Here is a 20237-nt window from a genome sequence, read left to right as displayed (position 1 = left end):
ACTCTCTCGCTGAATTCCTGGGATCTGATGTCATCTCAGTCTGCTACTCCTCCACCATCTTACCTCCACTCGCACATACCTCTTTAGAGTTCCTTTTTTTTTCCTCCTGGGAATACCATTGATTTTGAATAAAGATTATATTCATTTTTAGTTACATTGTGAAAGTTAATGATGACATATCCATGGAATTAGATTTGTCTCCTTGTGCCAAAAATTTCAGTTTGTTCTATTAACATGTGCTGAACACATATGTGTCACCACATAGACACCATGTTGTGTTTTATCCCCTTACTAGATAGATATTTTCTTCTGTGTATTTCTGAGCTTCTTAATTCTTATTTACTTTCTGTCCTATATGACATCCTCTGGAATAGCACTCTTCAGTGGAATTTTCTGTAATGATAGAAGTGTTCTGATCTGCACAGTCCAATAGTGTAGGCACCATTGAGCACTTGAAATGTGGCTAGAGCAACTGAAGAACTGTGTTTAGATTTTATTTAATCCTAATTAATTTAAATGTAAATAGCCACATGTGGCTGGTGGCTACCACATTGACCAGCACAGTTCTAGAGTATTGCCTTGCCCTTCCATTTTCAGTTTAAATTTTTCAGCTTTATTCTAACTTGAACCTATTTTACTGAATGTGTTTGTATACACTCTTGTTTATCCTCATAAAAATGCTCATAAAAATAATAGTGTTCATTGTAAGAAAAAACTGAAGGAAGAGGGACAAAAGAATAAAGAGGATAAAATATCATCCTAGTGACACAAAGCAGAGATTACTACAAATATTACCACATACACACATATACACACACACACTGTGTTACATGATGGGCCTGGCAACTTGGATGAGTTCTTTATATGCCTAATATATTCTTTTATTTTTAGACATTTTACTGATTACACAGATAATGTATATTTATTGTTTTAAAAAATTGAAAAGGAAGAACATAGTAAAGGGAAAAAAAATCAGCCATGATCACAGAATCCACAGATTAACCGCTTCTATTGATCTGGTTTTTCTTCTTCCAGTAGGTGGATACATAAGTTGGTAGGCAAGTAGAGAGGTAGATGCGTAGATAAATAGGTATTTAATTGTTTTTGAATTATGCTACACATGTGCAGCATTTGCCTATAAAAGTATACATACTTCGGATGATAATCAAACAAAAATATATGTCACTATGGGTACGTATCATAAAAAATTGGTATAAGTGATCATTTTGAACATTTGTAACTTTAAAGTTAAAAAACAGGTATTTGTTAACATTTATTTGTTGAATTTGTCAATCCCTTAATTGTATCTTACTTTTTACATCATAAGGATTTTCCTGTAGTATATACAATTTATAAACATGATTTTAATGACTGCATTATATTCCATTATATCTATATACCATAATTTATTTAATCAGTTCCCTATTATTGTACATTTAGGATGTTTCTTTTTTTGTACTGCTATAAATAGCAGTGTACTCTACAATTTAGTGCCTAAAACTTTTCATCTCTATTTCCCTAGGTTACATTCTTAGAAGCAGAATTACTGGGCCAAATTAAATGAACAGATTTAAGACTCTTGATATATATTGCCAAATTGCCCTCCAGAAAGTTCCTTGTTGCATATAGAAGAAATAAATAATCCCTGTTCAATTTCTACCCTTTAATCATTTTTATACAGCTTTTCTTTGAACCTTTAAACTTCCCTTTGGTTTTAGGACTCAGAATTGTTTTTTAATAAATGTTTCTTTCCAGGGATTAGCAAAGTAATCACATTGTTATAAATGCCCAACAATGTAACATTCTTATTTTTTCTTAGTAAAGGTTCTCAGGCTATAACATTTTTTCATTGTATAAATTGTTTCTTTCTAGGGTGAACAAGGAGAAAAAGGAGATCCAGGTCTGGCTGGCATTAATGGACAAAATGTAAGCCTAACTTTTTTTTTTTTTTCTAATATTCTGTTTACATTTTGCCACGGAAATATATTGACTATCTAAGGGTAGTAACACTTTACTGTGCATGGAAGAACTAGCCACAATCAAGGCAAAATCAAGAATCAAGGCAGTTTTTTGCATGGCTCTGTGTTTTTAGTGCCATTATGGGTCGTTCCTTGGGTTTACATATTTTATATCCTGTCATCCTTAACAGTGCTTTTGTTGTTGTTGTTTCTGGATTGCATTTTTTCCGGTTTTCTTCTATCTTTATTCTTCTTACATACATTCTCACGTGGTCTGTGTTCTTACCCAGGGTCGCTCTTCATCTTATACCAAAGTTCCCTCTATGAAGGGTCTGCATGGATGGGATTGCAATGATGAAAAGAAGGGGAGACGACGGGGAGGGGAGACTTGTAGTTCTGTCTCCCTCCCCTTCCACTGCACCAGGTCATCAGCCTCTGATGTCCTAGCATCTCCTCATCTTTCCCTTAGGATGACACTCCCCACCCCCCGACCCCCATTCCCTGAGCTTCACTTTGATTCTTATGATAAAACTTGAAAATTATCCTAAATCTGGATTTTTCTCTGAAATATAGACTAATCTTCTGTTAATCAAAATCACCATTTACTATAGCTACATTAACTTTGCTAGGGAAAATGACCACCATGAGAATTACTTGTTCCCACAGTTTTCTTTTTCACTTGCATAAAAATGTTTTAGAAAAGTTCTAAAGGGCTACACTACACCACTTGCTTTATGGGTTAAAAAAAAAAAAAAGGGAAACTAGATCTGGTCGCCTTATGCATTAAAGACATTGCAAAATCCATCTTGTATACAGTGGATCACCATGGTGAGAAGGAACGCTGGTCACTATGGTCCCTGGGGCTTGTGGGCAAAGAGGAATACCTGAGTGTGGGGAGGGGGTTTCTCCAAAAGAGAAATACCCTGGTAATTAACCCTATAGTCAACACTGCATTGAGGTTCTGACCCCCCACAACTTTACTCTCTTGTTACGTCCTGAGAAGTCCCATTTATATATTTAATAAGATTCTCATTCTTATTCCTTCTCCTTTTGAAGTGATTTTTCTGTATGAGAGGATGGGAACTGGTACCTAGGTTTGTAGCTGGAGGAAATCTCTGCATCTTCTCTAGCTCTTTACAAGGCCTCAACACATTGGATGTCACAACTGTTGGTCCATACACTTGAACTGTGCATCTGATTCACCTCCCTTCCCCACCAGTGGAGGTACCCGTTATCATAGTAAGAGTTCTGGAGTGGAAAACCAGAGCCCACTGTGTCACTAGCTGAGAATATAACTTCTATGTCTGTGAAGGATGGGCTTAGAGTCGAGTCTAAGGTCCCAGTCATTATGATGTCCTATAATTTTATACAAAGAGATTATTAAGATTACAAACTTGAAAAGCATCCATTCAGGTTTTTGGAATTCCTGCTGCATGTAAGGAGTTGAAGAAATAACAAAACAGAATACATCTGGAGCCAGAGTATGGGAGGTGCTGTGTACAAGGATGTTTGCCTTCCTTCCTCTGATGGAGGGGAGACGTCCTCCAAGCTGTGTTTAAATGAAGATTAGTTTGACTGTTACACAAAATGGATAAAATTTGGGCCTTTGCCTATGTTTTTTTTTTCCCTATCATACCCTTCACAAGAGCAAAGACCATTTCTTGGAATCCCTAGTACTTAGTGAATATTTTCAAAGTTCCCAATAATTATTTGCCAAGTTTTAATTTTAAAAACTGAAGAAGTATAATAATAGTTTAAACTCTAAGTAATCAGAGCCTAAAGTAGGATAACAGGGATGGAAGGGAGTACATAGATAGTGCTATTACAGTGATAAAATATATGCAGTTTGGCACTAGATAGCATTGAAAACTCAAAAATAGCTCAAGAATTTGACCATTCATTATGGGAAAGATTTTAATTGTGAAAAATATAGTGGTGTTGAAGGAAATTAATGATAGTGTTACAAAAGATAACCAAACTGCATTTATGTGGGCTCCCTGAGATAGAGGAACAAAACAAAGATATTTAGAAGTTCATTAAGATAACACTGGAGGGGCACGTGGGTGGCTCAGTGGGTTAAGCATCTGCCTTCAGCTGAGGTCATGATCCGCAGGTCCTGGGATCAAGCCCTGCTTCCCTGCCAGCTACCTGATCAGCAAGGGCATCTGCTTCTTCCTTCTCTCTGCTCCTCTTGCCTGCTTGTGCTCTCTTTTGCTTTCTCTGTCTCTGTCTCTCTGTCTCTGTCTCTGTTTCTCTCTCACAAGTAAATAAATAAATAATCTTTTTAAAAATATTTTTTAAAAAGATAACATTGTAGTTGAAATAGAGAGAAATTTATCCAAACACTTGAATGAAACTGGAGATTTGAGGGGTTGGACTCTGAAGTCTACTACATTAACTTGGAGACTTGGAAATTATTCTTATGGCTCTGCAAGAAAGGTGGTTTGGCTTTTTAGAAGTAATCAACTGATAAATACATATATTTGAGTGCCTGCTACATGCCCAGATGTTCCAGCAGCCATTGTAAGGGTTCCAAACCTGAATAAGACCAACCTGTTAAGAGAGCACATAGTGTAGTGGGCAGTGTGACCTTTCCTCTTGGAAAGGAACTTGTAAGAGTTCTTTGCATGCCCCCAAACACAGGGCTGTCATTTCATTAGTACCATCATTGTTTAATATAGTTCATTAGGTATATCATAAAGCAGGACAAAGCACATTAACTTTTCTCTTTGTTACTTAATTGATATGTAGATGATATTATTTTCCTTTTCTCAATTTTGCCAAAGATATTCAGAAGTCATGACTAAGGAGAAATAAGAAAAAGTAATGAAAATTCTCCTTTTCTCCCCTCTACTATCACTAGGAATAGAGAGTCAAATGCTCTATTACATCATTAGTGGTGGAACTGTTAATAATGTGTTATCATTCACAAACGATTTCCACAAGGAATTTGAAATGTGATCCTTACTCTAGCTTTATGGGCTAGCTAGAGCAGGGGTGGTAGAATCTCTGTTTTCAGAGGCAAGAAATAAAGACTTGGGACATTAGGCGACTATTTTTTTTTTTAAGAAAATGATAAAATCCACTTTTAACCCTCCGTGTTTGACTATAAAGTCTCTTATTTTCCCACTAAATCATGCCACAGTTGTCATTGCCTATTTTTCAATGCTAAAATAAACTGACTATGCAAATTAAAATCATTCAGCATTTATGACAGTTCACTCTGCCTTTCAATAAGCACAGGTACACATTCTTAGGGAATGAAGGGCATTATAATAGTGATTTCAATTTGAATTAAAGTCAAGCCATGATGGAGAGTCTAACTTCAGAAACATTCTGTTAGAATGCAGAGTGAATGAACTCAGTGGGCCAGCTCACTCTAGCTACTTTCCAAGGCAAAGAAAATTGGAAGAATTTAATATTCCTACTAAATGAATCCAAAAGCCCTTTTTAATGGTCTTTATTCTTGTATATTACAAATATCTTGATGTAAATGTATCTTTTAATAATTTCTTCCGTGCCAACTTTTTCAAAAAATGGGCAAACTCACTTTGGAAAAATGTAAACCTGATTTACAGGGAAATATTCAGCAGTTCAGTCTTTCTCAGTGGGACACTATTTCCATTTTGGGTAAGACAATTCTTTGTTATATGGGACTGTCTTGCAAAAGCAGAATGTTTAACACCCCAAAGGCTCACCAACTAATGTAGCAGTTTTTAATCATTAGGACAAAAAAAAAAAAAAAAAAATTGCTCTGATGTCTCTAAAAGCATCCTTGGTAGTGTATGTGTATGTAAACTTTGGATTGATCTTCAAGGTATTAGAGTATTGGACTAAAGTTATTGAACTAAATACATGTTCCTATTTCCCTTATAGTGTAGATAATGCATACCAAACATATTAAAGTCGTCAAAAATTCGAACTGCTAGAATTTAGCCTTCAAAATACCAAGACCTCAATTTTACACACATTTGAGTTTATAATTAAATGATTTTGATTGTGACCTACTGTGAGAGATACTCAACAAATGCATCTTATAACAGACTTGAGAGGGAATCTTATAAAGTTGTTAATGTAACCTTTAAAAGTCAGACTTCCGGGCTCAGATCCCAGATCTGCCACTGCCTAACTGGCATACCACTCAGAACATTACTTACTCCCTCTGTGCCTCACCGTTTTCATTTGCACAATGGGATGATAATGTTAATAACACTTCAGGGCTTTTTTTGTCTGTGTTTGAGGATAAACAGGGTTATGCATAAAGCATTTAGAACAGTGTCTGCATACAGTAAGAGCTATGTAAACATTTACTGTTATTTGAAACTGGGTTAAATAAAACACATTTATCTCTAATAAAAATATCATTTCATTTGTTTTTTGGTGAGGTTATATAATCTTAGGAAAGTTGATTTCAATCATTGAGTTTAGACTCTTCCTGTGCATCTTTATTACTGTCTTTCATACATCCCTTATCAGAATTACAGCATCTGATGTTTCTAAAATAATCTTGTTAATCTCCTTATACCAATGTAATCTGTATTATTAAATGCAAAAATATTGAAATCACAAAGCTGAGCTATCAGCTGGTAACAGCTGGTGCCATCACTCGGGAACAAGGTACAGTTAATGGGAAGAGGAGGCGAAGAATTAGTTGATGGTTAAAATTCTTTTTAGCAAATATTGTTTTGTTTAACAAATATTGTATCTTCTGATTTTTAAAGATGCTACCTACCATGAGTAGTAGATAGTCCAGGAAAATTAATTTCATAGTCTGCCTGCTTTTATAATTCTAGATATTATACTGTCCATCAGTTTTCATCTTGCCTTTAGATAAGAGTTCCTATCTCCACATAACGTGCAGAGTCAACTACTGTGCTTTTGAGAGTCTTTATATACATGAATTTTATTGAGAACCTTGATAATAGATTCCCATCTTATTCAATATTGAATTCATAGTCTGTTCCATTTGATTCTTTATGCTTTAGGGTGAGTGCTGCATCTTTTTCTCCCCCGTACTCGATAACCATTGATAGCAGCACCAGTGTGACAGGAGGAGAAAAATTGCACTTGAGAAAAGCATTACTGATCTGTTTCTTAGAGCTTATTAGGATGCCATGGCCTTAAAAACATTGTACTTTGTCAGAGGACATGAGTTACATGGACCCACTTCAATGGCCATAAAAGTAGAAGCTTGATAAATGTAGTACTTCTCAATTGCATTTTATCCTGTGTGACTTAAAGCACAATGGTTCCATATCCATCAAACTGAGTACAAACCTGAACAGAATGAACTATTAATTATCCCTTAAACTTGGATTTGAAAAGTAAAAGCAACATTTATTAAGTACCTACAGGTACTAAGTGTTTTTATAACCTGTGATTCTCAGAATAGGCCTTCAAGATAACTATTATTTATACCTATTTTATAGGGAAGCTTGAACAACTTAGGATTTTGCATAAAATGCTGCTCTTTTCCTGACTCTCCTGAACTCTGCATCTCTGAATCTTGGGTACCTCCAGTGGATGTAGGCCTCTCTGGGAACTGTTCCCTTCACACTTGCTATATATTTCCATAATAGTATTCAGTATTCACATCAGCTTGTCTTTGGTTGCATTATTCCCCATCTGCTTCCTGACCATGGTTGATTCAATCAGGGATGGTTAGCTGATTCATTTGCCAGTAAGTTCTTCCCAAAAGTTGCAGTTAGGGTTAGTCTGTCAGGCAGGAATATTGAAAAAACTTAGTGTATTATTTTATGCCTAGAGATATTATTTTTATAACATGTAATGTGTGATGATTATGAATCATAGTAATAACTGGGACACCACTGTACCCAGAACTCAGTGTAACCTCATGCCCCACCCCAAAGTTAACATTTTCCTGAATGTTGTGTTTAATGTTGCCTTTTAAAACAATAACCTTTTCATATGCATATGTTCATAGAATATAGTCCTTTTTTAAAATTATTTTTGTTAACATTTAATAGTCTTTTTTTTAAGATTTTATTTATTTGTTTGACAGAGAAAGAGAGATAGCAAGCACAAGCAGGGGGAGTGGCAGGCAGAAGGATAGGGAGAAGCAGGCTTCCTGCAGAGCAGGGAGCCCACAGAGGGCTTGATCCCAGGACCCCGGGATCATGACCTGAGCTGAAGGCAGTCGCTTAACAACTGAGCCACCCAGGTGCCCAGAACATAGAGTTTAGTCTTATGTATTTGAAAATATTCAACAATATTTGTTGACTAAATGGGTACTTGGTATCTTTCTCAGACATTTCTTCTTCATTTGTCTTTCTCTGGATAGTATTGTATCAGGAAGCACAAAGAAAACATCTTTTTTAATAAACTTCTCAGCCCAGTAAATGGTTCAACATCCTATCACTTACTTAAGTCTTGGCACCGTCTTTTCTTTGCCCCCTTTTCCAACATATCTATATGTCCTGCTTCCCATTATGTGCAATCTCTGACCACTGCGCTCCATCTCCAGTGTCACCCCCACACCCCAACCATCCTGTGCTCTTGCCTGCAACACTGTGACAGTCTCTTTTCTGCTTCCACTCTTGCTGCCTACAATCTATTTTCACATTGTGGACAAAGTGATGTTTTTTGAAACAAGGTCACATCATGGCCTTTCTTTGCTTGGAACATTTAAGTAGTTTCCCCATTCCACTTACAACAAAGAAAACCAGCCTCCTTACCATGGCCTTTAGTTCTCTATATGCATTGACCTGTGCCTAAACTTGATTTGATCTCCTGTTCCTTGTCTGCCTGCTCATGACATTCTGCTCACCCTAGGAGCTTTGGTGCTTGCTATGCCTTCTAACCTCAGTATTTTTCCCCTGGATCATTGCATGCCTGGATCCTTTGAAACAACAAATGTCCCCTCCACACAGAAGCGGTTTCTTATCACCCCAGTTGAAATAGCAGCTCTGTCCCTCTCGTTCTTATCACATTCAGCCTGTGGTCCTGTTTATCAGCAGGACAACCCTCCTCTCATAATATGATTCCCTGAGGGCAGGAATCTTGACCCTGTTAGGGAAAAACTATTCTCACATTTATTTAAAATTTTACAATAATGAACATTATATTAAAATTTTGTTCACACTGAATCGAAAAGGGGTATTGCAGAAAGGGAGAGAAAGGGAGAGAAATTGAGCTCAACTCCAGAAACAACAAGGAGAGGGAGGGATACGGCCAATAGAGTGATGGGCTCAGTGAATGGAAAATAGTTACTAAGAGCAGACCTCAAGGGTAGGAGGATTCTTGAGAAACTAACTTAATAGGATTCTTGCTGAAGGCAGGCCAAACACTTACATGTCAAAGGTCAGAGATGAGGCACTTGATCTGATATCAAACGTGTGGGATTCTTTCTAAACTGATTAAGCAAGAGTCTGCTAAAACTGGGCTAAGCAGGCCAAAGACAGAACAGGACAGAGGCCAAGCTTGAGGCCTAATGGAGAAAAGACTCGGAAGAGTGTGACTAAAGTTTGGACAAAGAGAGAGTTTTTGTCAACTTCTTGTTTTTGTACCTCTAAGTAGCACTATCCAATAGAAATAGAATCTATTTAATGTAATACTTATATAGTATAATTCTAAATATGATATAATTTCAAGACAAATCTAGATATACTTTCCAGTAGCCACATTAAAAAAAAAAAGTAAAAAGAGACATGTGAAACTAATTTTAATAATATATTAAATATATCCAAATATTATCATTTTAATATATAATCAATATAAAAAGTATTAATGAGCTATTTTACATTTTTTGTACTAGATATGGAAAATCTAATATGTTTTACACTCACAACACATCTCAATTCAGATGAGTCTCATTTTGCTCAGTTGGGAAGGAAAGGCTATTTCAAATAATAAGAGAATATCACATATCAAATGTGATTTATTTTTTCACTCATCCTTTTTCTAGAAATACTCTGAGGTAACAGTGAAAGACCCATAGCTATGAGTTTCATCCTGAAAAGTATTTCTATAGTTGTGAAGTGTTTTTTGCCAATCACATGCTGTTTTCATCTGTTAAATCTTTTTCCTTAAGGTGTAAGACGACGGTTTTCACATAACCTCTACAAGATTATTTTAAGTATCCAGTTTTCCTTCATTTCTTGAAATTCATCATGGGCTTCTATATTAAGTAGTTAAAGCTGCTGGCATTTGACATTGTTTATTGACTACAAAATGTCAGTGCTGCGAGAGATGGATCCCTCAGCCAGGAAAAGTAAGACGTCTGGACATAGACTGTGCATTGTGTGGCTTCAGAATATTTCTTTTTTCCATGATTGTTCTTCCCTCATCCAACGTGTTAAATCAAGGATGAAGGAAGATATTTTTTTTCTATTTGGCACACAGTCAGGACATGTCTATCTAACTTTCTTTCTGTTTACACTGTGAAAACCTTCAACTGTAGAATGCCCCTGAAATCTATCACAGTGTTCCTGAGAGCTGTCATTTCTGAGTCTGGTCAACAAAATATCCACTGAAACACCAAAGAGTCTGGAAGATTCATGAACATACTTATCTGATACTCTATGTCTTATATAGTTTGATTAAATATCTTTATAAATCCAGGTTTAAAAAAAAATAGGAACTAGAGAACTAAAATACTTTAAAACAGGAAAGAGACTACGTTGTAGCTTCGGGCTGTGAGTGACAGGGAAAGAAGATGTCCTTCATTTATTTTTCCCTCACAATTAGATTACTTGATAGATACATAAAAATGTTTTTTTATTTAATTCTTGAATTTTTTTGGCAAGCTTTATAAAGGCCAAATCAATGCTAAATCAAAGGTATTTACAACATCCACAAATTTAATCCAAAGTGGATACTTAAAAGCTCATATAGATCTAAATGATGTTCTCCCAGATGGTGAATTAATGTAATTTTAGCAGGAAACAAAGTTGCACAAATATGCAGTATTCAGGACTCACGCTGATTTAATGTATCTGTACTCACCACAACGCAGATGTTGCTTATCATTTTAGTGCCAGTCGTCTCTCTTTCTCTCTATACTACAAACTGAAGAATGGGAGTTGGGAGTTCAGTAAATTATGATTTATTTTGTGACTAATGACTTGTTAGAAATTCAGTCTTTCTGTGAATTGTGTATAGAAATTACATTGGTTGTATTCTGCATACAGGGTTTAAAAGGTGACTTGGGTCCTCGTGGTCCACCTGGCCCAAAAGGAGAAAAGGTATCGTATTCACCCTGAGAAGTGCCAGTTTTTCTTACGAAAACTCTGAGAATGTATGCAGTGACTTTTCTCTGATACTTTCTAACTGCCAAAAGTTAATTTTGTTAAAATTAACCAAAGGCTGTTATGTTAAAAGCATCTGAAGAAAAGCCTTTTGGTTCATTTAATTAGTTTGAAGAGACTAAATGCACAACTGCTAGTTGACATTAATTTGTGTTTATAAGATTTCACTTTCTCTCCCTCACTTAACAGCATTAGCTATTCCATTGCCAAATTAACAACTGTGCCTTGTATCAGGGAACTTTGCCAGTAGCACTGAACTGCTACCATAATGGTGAATCAGGTGGCCTTTGGCGGGGAAGGAGGTTAACTTTTTAACTCAGTCTTGGTCTGAACGCTTTATTTCCTGCCATTTTTCTGTCATGCCATTTTATAATGATCTATTGGCTGTGACCTTGAAAAGAGATTTAGAAGTACTAAAAGCAAGAGTCATTCAGAATAAGGTCATTGGATGATCCTGATTTGATGAGAATTATGTGTGCGGGTGTTTTATATTGTATTTTGTTCTCTACTGTGAGCACATTTGGGAATCCTTGTCTGGCTTCAGTATTTATCTCTCTGTTAAAATCTATCTTACAAATTGGTCCTCAGTGACCGAGTTAAGCTATGTCGATGTTCCTTAACGAGTTGGCTATTTTTATTCAATTGTTCCAAAAAGTAATGATTACTCAATACTAATCCTTAACTTTTGAGATGACTATGTTAGATGAGAAAAGAAAAAGTTACAGAGATACTCTCAACATGAGAACGTATCTCCGAGCTTCATACCACAAGGTATAAGGTCGCCATAATGTCCACCTAAATAGCCTTATAGCAATGATTTTTGATCTTAATGATTAAGAGTTCTTATTAAATAAATAGGAGTCCTGATATACAAAAAAGCATAGAGGCGACATATAAGACAGAAAATAATAAACTTTTAGATGAGCCATTTTGTAAAGATTTTTAAAAGGTTCTTAATATATCCACCTGGTAATTTGTATTCACTTAGGTCAGTGAAAAACCTCTTAAAATTGATGGCAAGTGCAACGCCAGTTTAGCAGAGCTTTGTAAGAGGCAATGGGACTGCTTCTTGCAGCTGGGAGGCATGAAGTGGGGAGATGCACTTATTATTTCTGCTGATCCTCATACTAACTTTGTCAGAAAAATTATCTGTCGTTGTGACACTTCCCAGCTGCTCCATTGGCAAGTAACCATATTTGAAGAGATATTCTTTCTAATTTTGGGTTAGTAGACAAAAGAATAGAAAATTAGATTATTTTAGCTTTTCAAAACAAGTTCTGCAGAAAGCATGGGGGTGCACAAGGTGATATTTATATCATGAGAGTTTAAAGCACATGATACATTTTTCATTGTGCAGAGACTCCTATCAAGATGAAATTCTATTTTCTCCTTCAGAATTTTTCTATATATTGCTTCTGTTCATTCAGAACACTTATAAATAAAATGTGCAAGAAAAGATTATTAGTAACGGCAACTTTTAAAAATCTATTTTAGGGAGATACAGGACCTCCAGGACCATCAGCCTTAACTGTAAGTATTCCTGTAATCAGAATTCAAAATTGAAATATGTTATCCTCTTCATTATTCACACCACATCATGACTAAACCAAAATTTAAGCTTTAGGATATTTTGAGAAGTGAAAGTGACCTTAGAGTCGATCTAGCCAAACCTCCAGATTTTAAAGATGGGGCAGCTGCCCACATCAGTGAAATACTTAACCCGAGGTCATACCAGTAGTTACGAGGAAAGTCTGGAGGCGGTGCCAGTCCTGAACAATTTTCTCTACCCTCCATATGGTTCATAATTGTGCCCCTAGAATGTTTGATTATACATTCTTAACAAGACATTTAAAGTTAATGGAAGCAGAGACTGTTCTACTTATTCTAAAAACTGTAAAAGAACAAAATAAACTATAATTGCCCAATGGATTAAAAACAGCTACCTGTTTAAACTGATTGTTCCATTCCCCAAAACCTGTCCGAGACAATTGCTTTTCCTATGTGATTAGCTTCTAAGATGTACAAGTGATAAAAGGCTAATATTTCTGTAACAGATTTATGAGAAAAGTTCCTAATGTGCACATAATGGGATTGTTCTCAATTAAATGGTTCATCATTTATTAAGCATTTAATCATAAATATATAATGACTTTATATTTGGATATAATTTACTGCTATAGATTTTCTTCATAAGACATTAAGGGCTCTCATTTAACTTAAAGGTTTGGTCTAACAATGACCCTAAGCTTAGTAGGAAAAAGGAAACTTTATGTTGATATTATCTAACGACATAAATTAAGACTTGAAATCATCGGTTTTCAGACCAATTCTGATCATAGAAGGTCAGGTTTAAAAAGAAATCTAGCATCTGTGTTGAGCTCTTCCCAACAAGGCAGCAACGTAATCTCAATGACTGTGTGACTTTGATAACGTTCATATTTATCTTTGTACTTGGAAATGTCATTCTGAACAATACCTTAATAATGTCTTATGCAACTAATTTTTGCAAATGCTTTCTTAAGGGACAAATATTTCTTTATAAATGAAAAAATCTAAGGAATCAAACACATGACTCAGAAATAACCAAATTCAATTTACAATGGAATTCTGTGCTTGAAGCTTTTATTTTCAAGATGGAAATGAAAACTATTTGAGAGGTGGTTTTAACTGCATATTACTCAGCTTTTTTATACTTTGTGGAGTTTATTTTTAAAACTATTTGGCAGTGATATAGACTTAAGCCTGCTTATTTTATTTAAGTCACATGCTTTCTTTTGTAAGTTACATGTTCACCCACTCCACTTAGTTATCTGATTTCCTAGTCCTTTCTAACTTGTGTTTGAAGGGCAAAATGTAGTCTTTATCATTTCATCTGATAATGCAGTTTTGGCCCATTACCCAGAAAACTGTATTGGAATAGATATATTTATGGATTTTCTTTTTTTTTAAGAGGTGGGGAGGGAGAGTGCCTGTGCATGAGGGGAGGGGCAAGGGTAGAGGGAGAGAAGCAATCGTAAGTAGGCTCCACATCCAGAGTAGAGCCCAAAACCAGGCTTGATCTCATGACTTTGAGATCAGGACCTGAGCCAAAATCAAGAGTCGGACACTTAACCAACTGAGCCACCCAGGCGTCCCTATTTTATGGATTTTTAATAACAGTTATTCTCTTCCTACCAAATAACACCTTGTAAATGTCCCTGTACTATTTAGCTGGCAGACACTGAGGGAGTACAAGTGAATTTGTTCATAAAAATATAACAACGCAAAGCCACTGTGAAATGAAATGTTTTATTTCATAGTTTAATATTAGTATTATTTGGATATTACTAGTTTAATTCTTATGTCATAACTTTATTAACATTATCAACTGTTAAAAAATGGGCAGAGACCTGAATAGACGTTTTTCCAAAGAAGACATACAGATGCCCAACAGACACATGAAAAGATGCTCAACATCACTCATCATCAGGGAAATACACATCAAAACCATGATGAGATACCACCTCATACCAGTCAGAATGGCTAAAATTAACAACATAGGAAACAACAATTGTTGGTGAGGTTGTGGAGAAAAGGGAACCCTCTTACGCTGTTGGTGGGAATGCAAACTGGTGCAACCACTCTGGAGAACAGCATGGAGGTTCCCCAAAAAGTTAAAATTACAACTCCCTGTGATCCAGCAATTGTATTACTCGGCACTCACCCGAAGGATACAAAAATATTAATTTGAAGGGATACACACATCTTGATGTTTGCAACAGCATTATCAACAATAGCCAAATTATGTAAAGAGCCCAAATGTCCATCAACTGATGAATGGATAAAGAGAATGTGGTGTGTGTGTGTGTGTGTGTGTGTGTGTTTGTGTGTGTGTGTGTGATGGAATATTACTCAGCCATAAAAAAAATGACATGACATGTCATGACATGTCATGACAATGACATGAGTGGAGCTAAAGAGTATTATACTAAGTGAAATAACTTAGTCCAAGAAGGACAAATACCATATGGTTTCATTCATATGTGGAATTTAAGAAACAAAACATCTGAACATAAGATTAAAAAAAAAAAAAAGAGGCAAACCAGGAAATAGACTCTTAACTATAGAGAACAAACTGAGGGTTACTGGAGGGGAAGTGGGTGAGGAGGTAGGTGATGGGCCTTAGGGAGTGAACTTGTGATGAGCACTGGGTATTGCATGTAAGTGATGAATTACTAAATCCTACACCTGAAACTAATATTATACTGAATGTTAACTAACTGGAATTTAAATAAAAAATTGGGGGCATCTGGGTGGCTTAGTTAAGCATCCGACTCTTGATTTCGGCTCAGGTCATGATCTCAGGGTCATGAGATCAAGCCCTGTGTCAGGCTCCACTCTGGGTGTGGAGCCTACTTAAGATTCTCTCTCTCTCCTTACTCCTCCCCATCCCCTCCTCCTGCCCCTGAGCTCATGCTCCCACTCACTCCTAAAAAACTGAATGAGTGAAAGAATGAATGAATGAATGAAAACTTGGAAATTAAATAAATACTTTAAAAATTTTTAAAAAGACAATTGACTGTTAAATATGAAATAGGCATGAAGCAAAATGCATACCACCTTACCATGTACTAACTATTTAATTGATTTTATGATGTAGATTAATACATTTTAATGCAGTGATTGATAACAGTTTTCAAGGAAGATAAACTTGAAAGCTATACTGACTCCACTATATTCAGAATAAAGGAGATATTTTTTATGAGTCAATAAACTGAGAGTTCATTCATAGCGGTTCTCAAAGCTAATTGCACAGTAAGTTCACTAGAGAGCTTTAAAACTTACCAATCTGTGGCTCCACCTCTAGAAATTAAAATTCAGTAGATCTGGTGTGGACCAGTATGTTTTAAATCTCCTGGGGTAGTTCTAAATATGCAGCTGTAATTGAAAGCTGTTGTATATGGGCACTGGAATGGAACAAGCTTTCTTCCTATTCAAAAAATTCTTTTAGACTTTTGAAGAAGTCTGACTTTCGTCTGAAATCCAACCTAATGCATCGTAATAAAGAAATGTCTCTTTCCATTAGGGAGGCACACTAGTAAAACTAAATTAAGATTGAAGTCTGCTTGGTTAAGTGGAGGATTTAGGACTAGGAAGACTCCTTTAATTACAGCCTTAACCCAGCCATTCAAGGACTGCAGTGAGCTCAGGTGTCTTAATGCTTCTCAGAATTTATTGCACCCCAGAACATTCAAGGGTCTTGTTTGTATACCTATTTTATTTGATTAAGTCCTTGTAGGTGTGAGATTCTACATTTCCAACTGGGGGGTGCAGGTGCTGCTGGTCCTCAGACCACACTTTGAGTCACAGGGCTTAGCACTCGGCTGCCAGCTGCACTGCAGACTTGTTGCCTCATTCCACAGATTAGTGGTTCCCTTCCCATACTGTCCAGTAGATGTACACAGATCATCTGATGTAGGTGTGCTTATCTTAAGATATTTCCTGCTTTTCCTGAGCTTCTTTGATCTGTAAATGTATGTATTTCACCTAACTTGGGAAATTTTTGTCCATGATAAATTTTTTTATACAATGCTGGATTACTTTTCATGTACTTAGAAACTTAGAACTGTGAACACAAGTGAATCAGCTTTACAGATTATTTATTCTATTTGCCTTACCTTCGATGTATATCTGAATCTGACTTACTCTCACTTTTCAGTACCCAATTAACGGATTCCCTACTTCTTCCTTTGATCTCCTTGAGTTTTACAGAAACACGGAAGCCAGAAAGCTTCCCTCATCATGCTTCTGTTCAAAATCTCCAGTGTTTCTCAATTTGATTCATAGTAAAAGCCCAAATCTATTCATTGGCCTAGCCTACAAGTTCTCCCAGGATTCAACTCTTGCTGCATTTCTGACTTCATCTCTCATTCTTCTCTTTTTGGTAACTTTATTCCACAACAATGGCCTTCTTGCACTTCTTCAAGCATGCCTGGCACACCCCCACTTGAGGTTTGCATTTGCTGTTTCTCCTTCCTGCTCTAGCAGGGAGCATAGCTACTTCCTTTAAGTTTTAACAATGACCACATTGAACTACCCTACACACATACACACACAGAAACACAGAATTTCTAACACCCATTAGTGCTCCATTTTTTTTTCATTTTCTCTATAGCATTTATTACTTTCTAATGTATCATTTAAAACATCTATTATATTTATATTATATATTTATCATATTTGTTGTCAATATTACTCTACACTTGACTATTAATCCCATGAGAGGCAAAGGTTCTCTGTGACTTTTGTTCATTGTTGAATTCCAAGCACACAGAACAGGGTTTAGCACATAGTGTGTCCTGAAGAAAAAAAAAAAAAAAAGTGATGTTTAATGAATATTGTCGTTGTACGTATTTTAATCTTTGCTTTTTAACCTCGTTGATTCCATTTACTATCTCTCTTTCTCTTAGTTTGTATAAAAATAAGAATCAGCTCTTATATAATGATTTTGGTGAAATAATTTGGACTGATGTTTTCTTTGTCACAAAATTTTTGTGCTGCTTAATCCATTTTTATTGTTTTATGGTCATTTGTTTATTGAAGTTCTCTTAAGTCAATTTTTTATAACATTAAAAAAAGAGCAGAGTGCTAGCCAAATAGAATAAATCTGTGATTCCTATGACTTGATTCTGACACAAAAGTATGAATTGAAATAAGTCTTTGATCTACAGTTTTAGGTTTTACCTTATCTTGCCTGATTTATTACTCATCTCTCAGCACTTTGTTTAACTAAAATGTCAAATTTGGCAGCTAATCCATAAAAATATTAAATCAGTAGCTATAATTTGGGACTTTTGCTTTCAATAGCACAAATAGAAACCAAATAAAATCAGATTGTACCATGATTCCAGCTGAAATTCTCTAAGCAACGGCCTATTAACAACAAAAGAATTATTCCCTTATAAATAAATTTTGCATGTACATTTTAAAATTCTAGTTTTAAAAATGTCAGCAAATCACCTTTTTCTGAAGCTTATTTAATTGCCACCATACCTAGAATGAGTGTCACAGTGACACTTAACAAGTGAATTACTGGAAATTGTTATCATAGTGGAATAAGAGTTTTCTACCATATTCCTCCTAAAGAACATCAATTTAGACAATCACCCATGGATAAGATAGCTTTGTGGAAGTCCAGAAAGAAGTCTAGTGGAGTCTAGTGGAGAAGTTCCAGCATACCACTGAAGCAAAGAAATCTGAAAAGAGTGAAAGAACAGTTTCAATCTACATGCATCAGCCCTCCCCAAGGCTGCACAGCTCAATGCCAAGAGACACCTTTTCAGCCCTTGATTTCTCCTGCTGGGGAAAGTGAGAGGTTGTGGGTGAGAACTCACCTGTCCCAGTGATGCAGGACGCTGCCAAAGAAACTCACTTCCTTCTTGCCTCATCCAAAATACTGAGAAGTGCTATGTCATAGGGGGGGTTATACTGGGGAAAAAAGAGCAGGTAGAGCTCTCAGAGGGCACCAAAGGAATGTGAATCCTACGGAGTGTACGTACCCTAGACTCCATTAGGAAACTCACTCACAAGCCTCTGGCATTCCTCACCTTTGATTCTCCCCCTAATGGCCCACAGGCACCTCCAAAGCTCCATGCACCTCACCTCCACACATACCAACCTCATGGCCATCTTCATGTGTATGCTCCCAATGGCAGCAGGAATGAGCCTTTGCAGAGAACTAGTGAGTGATCCAAGAGTCCTGGGATTGAGCCCCACTTCGGGCTTCTCTGTCTCCCCCGTGCTTGTGCTCTCTTTCTTGCTCTCTCTGACCAATAAATAAAATCTTAAAATTTAAAAAAATCAAATATGAAGACAACAACAAAAGACTTCAAGGAACACTAAAACCAAGGAAACATGACATTACCAAAGAACACAATAATTTTGCAATAGCAGATCCCAAAGAAATAGAGATATGCAATTTTCCTAATTAAGAATTCAAAGTAGTTTTAAGAAAGTTCAATGAGCTTACAAGAAAGACAGTTCAATGAAATCGGGAAAGTAATACATGAACAAAATGAGAGAGAAATCATAAAAAAGAACCAGATAAATCCTGGAGTTGAAGACTCCAGTAAATGAAATGAAAAGAAAATGCAGTTGAGAGCATACAACAGACAAACAGAAGAAAGAATCTGTCAAGTAGAAGGCAAGTCCAGTCAGAACGAAAAAAGAATGAAAACGAGAAAAGAAAGCCTACATGAAATATGGGATATCATTAATAGAAATGACCTCTGCATTATTGGAGTAACAAAAAGAGAAGAGAGGAGAAATGGATAGAAAGCTTATTTAAAGAAATAATGGCTGAAAAATGCCCAAAGCTGGAGAAAAAGTTGCACACTTGAATTCATGAAGCTCATAGATTCACAATAGCCAGAACATGTAATGTGTGCAGTATATGTGTATAATTATTCAGCCATAAAAAGAAGGAAATCCTGCCATTAGCAACAACATGGACGGAACTTGAAGGCATTTATGCAGAGTGAAATAAGTCAGAGAAAGATGAATACTCATGTTCTCACTTATATGTGGAATCTAACGAAACAGAATTCATAGGAACAGAGAGTGGACTGGTGGTTGCTAGGGATAGGGGATGGGGGAAATGGAGAGATGGTGGTCAAACTTCCAATTATAAGATGGCTAAGTTCTGGGGATCTAATGCACAGCATGATGACAATAATTAACAATACTTGAAAGTTGCTAAGAAATTAGATCTTAAATTATCAGCATACATACACAAAAGGTACTTATGTGAGTTGACAGAGTGTTAACTAATCTTATTGTGGTAAGTGTTTGATTATATACACACGTATCAAATCATCAGTTTCCATATCTTAAACTAAGACAATGTTATATGTCAATTATATTCCAATAAAACAGGGGTGTGTGATTTACTGATAAATTTAACATATCTCTTCTGTTTGATATTTATCATTTACAAAGCAGATGTTTATTTGAATGAACTGAAACCAACACTGAA

General features: G+C 36.0%; 1 protein-coding gene across 6 annotated transcripts in view; it reads left to right on the top strand.

Annotated features, from left to right (window-relative positions):
* Positions 1–20237, top strand: part of COL19A1 (collagen type XIX alpha 1 chain) — a 312492-nt gene that overhangs the window by 134545 nt on the left and 157710 nt on the right. For all 6 annotated transcript variants that reach the window (XM_032864437.1, XM_032864441.1, XM_032864440.1 and 3 more), the window contains 3 exons: positions 1873–1926; positions 11108–11161; positions 12719–12754. In XM_032864437.1, the coding sequence (XP_032720328.1) occupies positions 1873–1926; positions 11108–11161; positions 12719–12754 (144 nt within the window). The remainder of the gene's footprint in view (positions 1–1872; positions 1927–11107; positions 11162–12718; positions 12755–20237) is intronic.

Source organism: Lontra canadensis, unplaced genomic scaffold (assembly GCF_010015895.1).
Source record: "Lontra canadensis isolate GAN:19392208 unplaced genomic scaffold, GSC_riverotter_1.0 scaffold27, whole genome shotgun sequence".
Lineage (NCBI taxonomy): Eukaryota > Metazoa > Chordata > Mammalia > Carnivora > Mustelidae > Lontra > Lontra canadensis.
Note: the sequence above shows the minus strand (reverse complement) of the source record. Positions and strands in the feature narration are given on the sequence as shown.